This window comes from Moschus berezovskii, chromosome 23, assembly GCF_049115385.1.
Source record: "Moschus berezovskii isolate FMDL1 chromosome 23, NW_MosBer_1.0, whole genome shotgun sequence".
NCBI classification, from domain to species: domain Eukaryota; kingdom Metazoa; phylum Chordata; class Mammalia; order Artiodactyla; family Moschidae; genus Moschus; species Moschus berezovskii.
In genome coordinates this window covers 50,694,592-50,707,128 of record NC_142482.1, presented here as the reverse complement: position 1 = coordinate 50,707,128, position 12,537 = coordinate 50,694,592, and the positions used below count along the sequence as shown (strand labels likewise).

General features: G+C 45.1%; 1 protein-coding gene across 11 annotated transcripts in view; it reads right to left on the bottom strand.

Annotated features, from left to right (window-relative positions):
* KIF13A (kinesin family member 13A) overlaps positions 1-12,537 on the bottom strand; it is a 197,666-nt gene that overhangs the window by 19,673 nt on the left and 165,456 nt on the right. For 9 of the 11 annotated variants that reach the window (XM_055406723.2, XM_055406726.2, XM_055406727.2 and 6 more), the window contains 7 exons: positions 12,355-12,501; positions 8,136-8,174; positions 6,440-6,539; positions 4,202-4,328; positions 2,822-2,877; positions 1,423-1,547; positions 1,001-1,177 (listed from right to left, as the gene is read on the bottom strand). In XM_055406723.2, the coding sequence (XP_055262698.2) occupies positions 1,001-1,177; positions 1,423-1,547; positions 2,822-2,877; positions 4,202-4,328; positions 6,440-6,539; positions 8,136-8,174; positions 12,355-12,501 (771 nt within the window). The remainder of the gene's footprint in view (positions 1-1,000; positions 1,178-1,422; positions 1,548-2,821; positions 2,878-4,201; positions 4,329-6,439; positions 6,540-8,135; positions 8,175-12,354; positions 12,502-12,537) is intronic. The other 2 variants (XM_055406725.2, XM_055406733.2) reach the window with 1 other exon arrangement.

Here is a 12,537-nt window from a genome sequence, read left to right as displayed (position 1 = left end):
ATTCACTGCTTCTCTTTCCCATCCCATCTGCTGTCTTTCTTCTTGATGCTGTCAGGGTTTAATCCGTCCATCCTGAGAGCATCAGAAGTCAGCTCAGAGCATCCGTTCTGCTGACGGTGCCTCTGAGATGAGATCTGGGGAGGCATTAGGAGATGGACTTATATGCAGCCTGCCTTTGTCCTGGTTTTGTCATTAACCTGCTCGAGCCAGGCACTTAACCTTTTCCAAACGGAGAAATGTCATAACTTCACTGCCTCCTAGGATTATGGGTCTCAAACCGGTCAAGGTGGAAGAGTTCTTTGCTGGATGACATTTAGTTCTGCTATCCTTAGACCCTGTCATCTTAGATAAATGAGAATCAGATTATAACCTGGTAGCGACTTGCACAGCCACTGAATTAACACCCTCCAAACACCACCTTGTGATAGCAAGAAGCAAGAAACTTAGTGCTCATATAAAGGTGGCGCTAGTGGGAAAGTGAAGTGAAAGTCGCTGAGTCGTGTCCGACTCTTTGTGACCCCATGGACTTCTGCAGTCCATGGAATTCTGCAGGCCAGAACACTGGAGTGGGTAGCCTTTCCCTCCTCCAGGGGATCTTCCCAACCCAGGGATGGAACCCAGGTCTCCCACATTGCGGGCAGATTCTTTACCAGCTGAGCCACCAGGGAAGCCCAAGAATACCGATCTCCAGCGGATCTTTGCAACCCAGGAATTGAACCAGGGCTTCCTGCACTGCAGGCAGATTCTTTACCAGCTAAGCTACCAGGGAGCTGTCAGTAAAGAATCTGCCTGCAATGCGGGAGACATGAGACATGCCACTCCATCCCTGGGTCGGGAAGATCCACTGGAAGAGGAAATGGCAACCCCCTCCAGTAATTCTTGCCTGGAAAATCCCATGGGCAGAGGAGCCTGGTGGGCTACAGTCCATGGGCTTGCAAAGAGTCAGACACGACTGAGCGACTAAACAACATGCAAGGGCAGAATCAGGCTCCATTACTACCTGTTTGTTGTAAATGTTGGCTGCAATCCGTTTTCGTAAGACCAGCTCCATAGCCGCCGGGTGGCTGAGCTGGACTGTGGTCTTCACTATCAGGTAGATCCTCTCATTCTGTGGGGTGACCCTGTTCAAGTGAACGGAGTCGTGCACCGAGGAGTCCCAGGAGGCTGTGGCTGAAACCTAGGGACCCAGGAAGGAGGGGGACATGGAAATAAGGCAGCTCAGCTGCAGCAGTTTTACATCATGAGCTAGAAAACCACACGCAACTCTACTGAATCACAGATGCTTTCCCTCGCCTTTTGGATAACACATCTATTCAGTCCACTTCTCCAAAAGCCCAGACCACAGCAGCTTAATGGGCAGACAGGCCCGCAGGCATGTGCATTAATCTGAAGCCCTTTAAGAGACTCTTAAAGGCCCATTACCTCCTCGTCACTGTGCTTTATGATGGGCAGGTAGAAAAACTGGCTGCCGTGCTCCTTGGGGAGGATGGAGTTCACACCTGATGCATGAGGGCCCACGAGCTGCTCATTGGCACTGAGGTCATCCGCTGACGAAGTCCAGGGCACAGATACAGAAGTGGGGGAAACATCAGATTTCTTTGAAGCAAGCACCCCAAAATTTTAAATATGCTTTTTACAGATGAAGTTTATAGGTGATGCAATTTATTTATCTTTTTCATCCCTTATTCTGCAGTTAAAACAGTGATTCCCGTGCCCATAACAGCTTCTATCCTTTACAGAAACAACTCTGGGAGCCCAAAAGGTGTCTTTGCGACTTTCCTATAAAATGGACTGAATATATTCCATATGGAGTCCCGGGAACAAACACTTTCACTACGTAAACATACCTTACAATTGTGCTGCTTTCTGATGTCAGTTCCTCTTATAACCTAGTGTTAAGTTTATGGTCCTACTTATGTAACCTACACTAAATCAGAGATCTGCTTGCTTAAACTGCCAATTTAGAAACAAAGTTTTGTGCATTTGGGAGAACTCTGACAGCCATCCTCTCCAATGCCCTAACCCAATATAGGATTCACTCTTTACAGATCTCTGGATATAGTTATTCAGCCTTTACTTGTATAATGGGGAACCTCCAAAGAACAGTCTACTTCTAGGTTTTTAAAAAAATTGCCCGTATGAAGAGACAAAGCCAACCTCCCATGTCTTCATCGGTTACTGGTCTTCCCTCCAGAAGAGAGGTTCTTAGGCTGTGCTTTGAGAATCCCAAGGGCCCCGCAGAAGGGCCTGCCTATCCCTAAACTCAGCAGCTCCACTCTCATATTCCACATGTGGGGTTCCATTTACGAGTTCATATTGAAAATAGATTTTGCTGCTAAAACACATAGAAAACACTTGTCCTAGGTTCACCCAGGTTCAGTCTGGATGCTATAATAACGGACAACCCTTCATGTAGGGTTACAAGTCATCATGGTCTAGAAACACCACCATTGGCGGTAGGGAGCAAAGGGCACCAGTCAGAAATGCAGATTCCTGAGCACCCGCAACCCAGAAGGATTCAGAACTGTAAGGCTGATGACTTTCTCACGTAATTTCCAGGTCTGTTACTGTTCCCGAGCAATAACTGAACCACAGTTTTTGTATGCAGCTCTCAATCTCGGGTGCTCTTTTCTGAAGAATAAATTTCTGCGTCTGTCTTTTTAGTGATTCTATATATCATGGTTTTATACATTTGGTTGTTACCTCCATAAGGCATGTGAGTGATCAGACAAGTCATTTAAGGGCTAACATGCTGTGGGTTTGGCTAGATTACAAACCTCATTCAGGGTAACAAGCCTTGGAACAACACGTGTCTACTTACCATTCAAATCAAGGAAAAGAACCGGTATGTGGGTTTCCATTCCAGGTGGTGGGATCCTAAATTTAATAACAATATTTCATCATAACAAAATACGTATTTTGCCTCTTGTTAAATAACTAAACATCACAGAGGCAGGGAAGCAGAAGAGAACCACTGTGGAGACAGACACAGCTCTTACAAACGAAACATTCTCACAATTCTTATCAGCCTTATTTAACACAAATCATGGGTTTTGTGTGATTTCTATAAAGAACTACCAGTTACATGAATTACATGTAATTAATTGAAACAAAGATTATTTGAAGTCTTTCTGAGAATAATTCTAGTGATGGGAAGAAGAGAAGTGACTATTTTAGAGGTGGTACAGAAAGCTAGATTGATTTGCCTAGCTTCTTTCGAGCATTAGGACTTGATGTAGTGCTTAAGTGTTGACTCTATGCTGGTGACAAGACTAAACAGGCATGAAGACAAATAAGAAGACATTTCTGCCCTTTTCAAGTATGCTCTAGAAGCACCCTTCTTTTAAGTCAAGGTGTGAGAATTTCTTGACTGCAGCCATGAAATTACAAGACGCTTGCTCCTTGGAAGAAAAGCTAAGACAAACCTAGATAGTGTATTAAAAACCAGAGACATTACTTTGTTGACAAAGGTCCATCTAGTCAAAGCTATGGTTGTTCCAGTAATCATGTACAGATATGAGAGCTGGACCATAAAGAAGGCTGAGCGCCAAAGAATTGATGCTTCTGAAGTATGGTATTGGACAAGACTCTTGAGAGTCCCTTGGACTGCAAGGAGATCCAACCAGTCCATCCTAAAGGAAATCAGTCCTGAAAATTCATTGGAAGGACTGATGCTGAAGCAAAAGCTCTAATACTTTGGCCACCTAATGTGAAGAACTGACTCATTGGAAAATACCCTGCTGCTGGGAAAGACTGAAGGAGGAGGAGAAGGGGATGAGAGAGGACAAGATGATTGGACAGCATCACCGATTCAATGGACATGAGTTTGAGTAAGCTCCAGGAGATGGTGACGGACAGGGAAGCCTGGCCTGCTGCAGTCCCTGGGGTCGCAAAGAGTCAGACATGACTGAGTGACTGAACAGCAACAATGAGAATTTCTGGAGATCAGGAAGTCGTGTCCAAGGTGCTCATTCCGGGGAACTGAGGAGTGTGTTATCTGATTCCTGGCCAGTGATAAATGACCTCTGGCTTCCTGAGAGAGGACGATGGTTGCAGTGGGCAAGGAGAAGAGGGACAGGAACACTGGGGCTGGGCAGCCCTTCCCTGGGCAGCTTGTAGCACTTAACATTTTCTGTGACAATCTCAGCAGGTCACTCGCCTGACCCGCCCAGGCCACCATAGAAGGAAAGGGGGGACTCACCAGTCGGCAGGCGCCCCGGGGATCCCGCTGCCCGGTGCAGGCACCAGCACGGCATTCCTCTCCTCCGTCAGCCCCACCCACTGCTCCACCAGCCGGGCTTCCCGCTCCACGTCATCCTCCGTCTTCTCTGCGGGCAAAACGGGGGCATGAGCACCAAGGGGGAGGAGGGACGATTTCTAAATTTAAATCGGTTCGCACCAGGTGGTATCCACAAGTGGCTTAACCATCCGTGAGCTGCCCCCCGCCAAAAAGAGGATTTGAGGCTCTGAAGTTTAAGCCTGAGCAGCTCATGGAGGCTAGAACACCGGCCTAGCAGAGCCTAAGCCAGGAAGAGTGGAAAAAGCAGTGGAACAGGAATGAGAAGACTCGGGTCATTTCACCAGTTCTGTCATTTGGGAAATTTATTCCACAGACGGGTCTTCATTTCCTACTTTGTCAAATAGGGATCTTACAAGTCATGTTGACTTCCTGCACTTGTCAGAAGGATCCAGTGCAATAATGGACAGGGCACTGCTTTATGAAACCACATCATTTTACAGAGGATTAAACATTGTCTCCTGCACTCTGCAAAACGAACTTCTTCCCCTTCATACTAGTAACGAAAAGGATTTTAGTTGATCTATTTTGCAATCCTCTTAGCCTAATTTAACCCTGGAGCTACCTTGGCAGAGGCAAAGTGAGTTTGTCTGTTTTTTTAAAGATATGTTGAAGTTCTAACTCCCAGCACTTTATTATTTTTTGAAAAAATTCATTTATTTACTTATATGTGGCTGTGCTGCGTCTTCATTGCTGTGCTCGGGCTCTCTCTAGCTGCGGAGAGCAGGGGCTACTCTAGTCGCAGTGCGCGGGCTTTCCATGCAGTGGCCTCTCTTGCTGTGGAGCACGGGCTCTAGGGAGCACGGGTTTCGGTAGTTGCGGCGCCCGGGCTCTAGGGCGCAGACTCAGTTGTTGTGGCGCACAGGCTTAGCTGCTCCATAGTATGTGGGATCTTCCCGGACCAGGGACTGAACTGGCGTCCCCTGCATTGGCAGGCAGACTCTTAACCACTGGACCACCAGGGAAATCCCAAGTGGGCTTTCACTAGCAGGCTGAGCACATCCAAAACCTGACACCAAGATGTTTTCCTGAGGAAGGATTTTTGCTGACCTCTACGTGACGTAGTCAAGGCTATGGTTTTTCCCGTGGTCATGTGTGGATGTGAGAGTTGGACTGTGAAGAAAGCTGATCGCCGAAGAATTGATGCTTTTGAACTGTGGTGTTGGAGAAGACTCTTGAGAGTCCCCTGGACTGCAAGGAGATCCAACCAGTCCATTCTAGAGGAGAGCAATCCTAGGTGTTCATTGGAAGGACTGATGCTAAAGCTGAAACTGCAATACTTTGGCCACCTCATGCAATGAGTTGACTCACTGGAAAAGACTCTGATGCTGGGAAAGGTTGGGGGCGGGAGGAGAAGGGGACGACCGAGAATGAGATGGCTGGATGGCATCACCGACTCTGTGGACATGAGTTTGAGTGAACTCCGGGAGTTGGTGATGGACAGGGAGGCCTGGCGTGCTGTGATTCATGGGGTCGCGGAGAGTCGGACATGACTGAGCGACTGAACTGAATTGAACATGAAGTGGACTCACACTCAGGACATGTCCTTTGTGGAGAATCAACCACACTGAGTGAAGCGCACAGTCTGGATGAGAAACTGGCGTTTTAAGAGCACATTTCTGCTCCGGGATCCAAATGGCTGTTGCTGCTGGAAGCAAATGGAATCCTCGAAGCTGGGGAGTGGTGAGCAGAGCTTCAGGCTGACTTCCGGCCACCCTCAACAAGCCGAGCACACGGTTACCGGCCAGTGGGAGCTGGGGCCCACCTGCCACGTGTCGTGGGTTCAAAAGTGACCCTTTCACTTTTGTTGTCTTTTCCAGGATCTGAGCCTGGGATACCTCATATGGACATGTTGATATTGATGGCATTTGCATTCATCAGAACAAAAACTGAATTTAACATTTAATGTCATAGTCAACCCAAATTCAAGGCCTGTTTAAACCAACCTTGCACAATAATGAACAGTCAACCCAAATTCAAGGCCTGTTTAAACTAATCTTGCATAATAACGATTCACTAATATCTATAATTGTGACAGGGTCAAAATTCTGAGATACTGTTGAGCAGCTAAGGGAAGAAAACAGCCTACCCCCACCATTGAGTGAAAAGGCAACTCCCGGCCAAGAGTGTCATCTCATATACCTTTTTTGTTGCTGACTTTTTTAATCTGTTCGTCTAGGTATTCTCGCCGTTTAATGAGGGCATCCGACCACCTCTCTCTCACGCAGTTTAAGTCTTCTTCCTGGCATCAGGAAGGGAAAACATTTTCCTGTAAAGTGCACAGATAGCTCTTTCTTTTCTTAAAAAAAGATGTTTCAATTGATTAGGAAACTTTTCATTAGGAAAGGCCATTAAATGTTGCCGTGTGATTAATATGCAAGAAAGCACAGAAGCCTTAGGAACCTTGCATGCTGATTGAGGATCCTGATTTTCAGAAAATTAGAGCCCCTGGACTTGCAAAAGGATAATTATACTTAAAAGCAAGAGAAGCTCCAACTACACCAGCTGTTACACAATATGTGCGTCTATGTATTTAAGTTGTAGCTGTTCATTTGAAGAGGTTTGTGATTCTAAGAGGAAGGGCACCAGAAACAGACCCCCAATTCCAAAACAGCAAATGGAATGGAGAATCACATTTTCACCATTCATAGCTCAATGGCCGGGTAACATGTTATTTTCTGAAAGGCAGAGAATAGATCAGCGGAGAACATCTTGCACTTGCTGCAAAGATCTTAACCTCTAACTGCTACCATGAGGCTAACCAAAAATGCCCCATGCAAAAAGCCAACATGCAGTCAGCCATGCTGAGAAATCCCGGAAGCGGATGCTGGACCTGACTCTGAACCACGGGGCAGGAAGTGCACAGCCAGCCACAGGACGTTAGTTAATGGCGTTGCTGAGATTCAAGGGGATACTGGTATTTACCCTAAGATTTGTTTTTACTTGTTTGCTTTCTTTCTCAGTAAAATTACGAGGCAGGAAAGACACCTACCAACCCTATTCAGAAGGCTCTGACTGCCTAATTCCAGTCTAACCCGTCAGATGTTCCATTAAAAGCAGACACCTGAGGACTTCTGAGGCATCCCCTATGATGGACCCACACTTTACTCAGAAAAAGGCGCACCAGAAAACATGCTCTTGACATTTGTGTAGAGAATCAGCAGAGAGACTGGGAACCAGCCCAGAAAACTTCATCTTGTTGGTCACCTTGACCGTTACTGTAATCCCACATCCCACTGACAGCAGCCTGGTCAGCACTAAGTAAAATTTCACCTGTGTACTTTTCCCTCTAGACTTCCAGAAAGATTTAAGGCTGAGAGTTAAATTCTCCAGGTTATGAATAACTAAGGTTGGCTTTACAGAAAGGAGAAAACTGGCTAAACAAAACCATGTGCTTAAAATGTCTCTAGTTTTCCTATCCGGCGAAAATCTTTAAATATCAAATGGCATGGTAAAACAATGTGACTCGCTCGGATGTAAGGTGCTAACTGCAGGTTCACACAGGAAACACAGGTCTATTTAAAGATTATGGATGGATAACTACAATTCTCAAGATCAATTTAATACAGTGATAGTGGTCTTATTTAGAAAGGCTTTACAAGCTAGCAGTTCGAGATGGCATGGCAAAATGAAGTATCTGCATATACATTTTGCACTGATGGGGAAATCTGTAGAAACAGGATTGTGTCCCTGATTATGCTGAAAGCAAATCAAAAGCGAGTGAAAACGGCATATTCTTGCTCTACGGTCCTTTCTCCTCCCTGCCCTTGGCTTTGCGGATGCTGGCAATTAGCAGCAGCTGTGCCCCATGCCACAGGATTGACAGCAGCAGCAATACCTGGTAACTATCCATATCATCACCATCCTCATCATCTCTCTGGTAGGAAAAAAATAAACACAAAGGACATGCATTTTGGTTCTCAAACAGCAGACAAGGAAAACAGGTCTTTAAGCTTAACACACACATTACAAAGAACAGCACACACAAACAGCATTGGCATAATAAAACATTGAACTGAATCTCAAAAACTGGATTTAATTCACTTGCCTATAGTTAACTTAGAGAATTTAAGATTTTTTTTTTTCTTTCATTGAGAAAGTAGTCATTTGAAAATAGGAATTGTCTTAGATTCTCTTAGCTGGGGAGAGGAACCAACCCCACTGGGTCAAGACTTACCCCACTGTTAGGCAAAGTTGCTATTAGTTTCTGGGTGAGCTGTCAATTGAGATTTAGAGTGGGCAAAGTTACAAAGGACTTTGGGGAGTTTCCTGCTCAGTCTCTTGGTTCTAGCCGTGAGGCAGCTGAGGCCTGAAGGATAAAATGATTGAACCCAAGGCTCACACGGATAGTGGCAGGATCAGGACTGAGGCCAGGTCTGTGCCCTTGGCCTGGCACCACACCTCAGTTCCTGTGACATGATCCCAGGGGAAAAACCACTGGGAAGCTAAGACTCCACGTACAGTCAGTGCTCTGTATCCGCAAGTCCACCATCTGCAGATTCAACCAACCACAGAAACTTCCTGATACAGAGGATGGAGTGTATTGGGCCATTTTATGTAAGAGACTTGAGCATTCTCAGTCGGATTTTACTATCCAAAGCAGGGTTCTGGAATCAATGCCCCTGGATACCAAGGGAAGACTGCAGAGATTCTGTATACTAAACCACTACAGTAAGAGTTTACGACTACATAGGGCTTCCCTGGTGGCTCAGATGGTAAAGAATCTGCCTGCAATGCAGGAGACCCAGGTTGGATCCCAGGTGGGGAAGATCCCCTGCAGAAGGAAATGGCAACCCACTCCAGTATTTCATGGACAGAGGAGCCTGAGTCCTCTGGACAGAGGCTATAGTCCACGGGGTCTCAAAGAGCTGGACAGGATTGAGCGACTGTTACTCACTCATGGTAAGAGCACAACCCACGATTTTGGATCCACAACTGTAGGACGGACCAGTATTCATGTGAGAAAAACCAAAACTGTCCTAAACCCATGACAACACTTTATAATAACTACATAAAATAAGCATTTTGGCAAAAACATTTGCCAAACAAAATGACTGTGTTGAAAATAAAAGGGTTTTAGTTGAGATGATTTTCCTTAGAAACAAGGAGGGAAAGGGAATTCGCTGGTGGTTCAGTGGTTGGAACTCTTGGGCTCTCACTGCGAGGGCCTGGGTTTGATCCTGGATCAGGGAACTAACATCCCAGAAGCTACAAGGCCAAAAAATAGAGAAAGAAACAAGAATAAAGAAATCCCCATTTGTAGAGAATATCCATCTCTATGGAGGCGGGTTCTACTCAAAATGAAACATCCTTCTTTCATTTTTCTGTGGTTATTAGAGGGTTAATGTTAAAAAGGAAGTGGAGTGGCCTGGTCATATAAAAGACTATTTTTTCCAAGCACTTTAAAAAGTATGATTACATTGTTTTCATATTGAAGTATACTTCAAAATATACTGCTTTTCAAAAGTGCTTTAAAAAACACTGCTAAAATTATTCTCTGTGTAGACTTTAAACTTCAGCTTTAGTTTGGTAACCATCATTTTCATTTGGATAACTCTAACTTATTAAATGCAAGCCCAATACTGAAATAACTTTCCTTGAATTAATTCCCCATACTAATGAATAAAGTGCTGCTGCTGCTAAGTCACTTCAGTCGTGTCCGACTCTGTGCGACCCCATAGACGGAAACCCACCAGGCTCCCCCGTCCCTGGGATCCTCCAGGCAAGAACACTGGAGTGGGTTGCCATTTCCTTCTCCAATGTGTGAAAGTGAAAAATGAAAGTGAAGTCGCTCAGTCATGTCCAACAGCCCTAATTTATCATTATTTCTTAGACCAAGGAGATACTTCCATTCACTGAAAACCAGCTTGAGCTTTCGTGATGGAGAACTACTGTGAAATCAGCTTTTTCTGGACTGGCTCCAGCTATCACATCAAAATAATTCTAATGTCCTATTCCACCAACAAAAATGGTATTGGACATGACCTGCAGCATGGTGCAAAGAAAAACAAAAGCTTTAAAACAGTCATTGCTTAAATTTGTATGGCAGGTACTATATTTTTTAAGGCTTTAACTCAAGAGGTATAGCTGCTTTAAAAAGTGCAAATAATCAACCCTTATAGTGTTCCTTTGGACTTCCCTTGTGGCTCAGCTGGTAAAGAATCTGCCTGCAATTCGGGAGACCTGGGTTCGATCCCTGGATTGGGAAGATCCCCTGGAGAAGGGAAAGGCTACCCAGTTCATTTTTCTGGCCTGGAGAATTCCATGGACTGTATAGTCCGTGGGGTCGCAAAGAGTAGGACACAACTGAGCGGACTTTCACTTTCATAGTGTTCCTCAAATGGGAATAATCAATCAGTTAACGATATCAATCAGTTAATGATCCACGTCTGTAGTCATGGTTCAGGACACACAAATTCAAGGTTTTATCTAAGATCAGAGATTCATTAAGCCACAAAATCTTATGGCAGAAAGGGACCTCAGAGAATTATTATATCTACCTCATAGTTTTGGAGGAAAGGAAAAGGGAAATAAAAATCTTTTTTTTTTAAACTATTTATCTATTTGGCTGCATTGGGTCTCAATTGCAGCACATGTGATCTTGGTTGCATCATATGGGATCTTCCGTTGCAGCACGAAGGCATGTGGGATCTTGGTTTCCCGACCAGGGACCAAAACCCGTGTTCCCTGCGTTGTAAGGCAGATTCTTAACCAGTCAACCACCAAGGAAATCCCAGAACTCAAAGTTTAAATGACTCGGTTAAATCAAACAAAACTAGGAATCCTCACTCCAAGTCTGAGCTCTTTCTATCAAGCCCTGTAAGTGCCCTCAAAGTTGATGGCCAAGTGAGGGACAGCCTATTAATAACATCCACACACAAGGAAAAGTCTGGTGGAGAAGCCTCCCCAGAAACAATAGACTCCAGCCTCACAGCTCCATTTACACTCTTCCCAGGCTTCGAGTCGAGGCAGTTTTGGCCTGGGGTGAGTCTCACAAAGTTGTACCTTCCTTTTGGCCCAACAGTCCAAGTCAATGTTCTTTTTAGCTTTCAGGAAACTCTTTGCTGCCATGGAGCCAAAAGGAAACTGTGTTGGAAGATGAATCATTCTCAGGATAGTCTGGGCTTCTGCCCAGACTCTACAGAGAAACTTTTTCTCCCCATCGAGACATGGAGCATGTTGCCTTCACCGGTGGCAGTGAGGGAACCAGGATTCAATGATTTGATTCTTCCAAGTCTCTCAGTTGCTGTTGTTTAGTCACTAAGTAGTGTCTGACTTTGTGACCCCATGAACTGCAGCCCGCCAGGCTCCTCTGTCCAAGGAATTCTCTAGGCAAGAATACTGGAGTGGACTGCCATTTCCTTCTCCAGGGGATCTTCCCCAACCAGGGATGGAACCCGGGTCTTCTGCATTGGCAGGTGGACTCTTTACCACTGAGACATCGGGGAAGTTTGTCTCTATAATTGATAGCAAGTCAGGGACTCAGTGAAGCATGTGAGTTCTTTCAGGCCCCTGGGGACAAGTCCCTGATCTCAAAGTTTACTGTGATTGGTAAATGTGATGAACTCTTAGGTGGTTCCACCTTTTAATTAAAAAATAAAAAAATTAAAACAGAAGATTTAGCAAAAGGAGATTTAATGAACATAAACAATCAAGAGGACAACTTTCAATTTGAAAAAAAGGAAAGCTTTCAGAGAGCTGGTTAATTATGGCAGCATTTGGGGGCAATTTGATATTAATAAAAGTGGAATCAGGCCAAAGCCAGCAATGTCACATACCCAAGATAATTTGGGCCTGATGGAAAATAAAACCTGCCTAAAGTAAATGAGCACAATAGTGTCAATGTGCGTTTATAAATAAAATTATTACTACGCAGCACTAAGCCAATATGGTATTTTAAACGTAGTAAAAAGGCAACGGATGGACATATGAATGGGGTGGGGGTGGGGCAGACACATGGCTAAGGCAAAGAGCTTAGTTATATTCCTAAAGAGGACTGCCTTTGTTCTGTATTAACCAATCTTTGTTAGACTCTATTTCAAACCTGCTGGTCTCACCTGGTAACTGTCCAGCCCTCTCTGGAGCTTGGTGGACCTGGCAGTGACGCAGCCGATGGAGATGGACAAGATGGCTTCGACCATGAGTGGCAGTGTCCCGGAGTGCTGCACAGGCTTCACTGTGACTTGGACTCTCCGGGAATGACCCTGCAGAGGTGGGGGTGCGATGCAGAAATGGGTGCC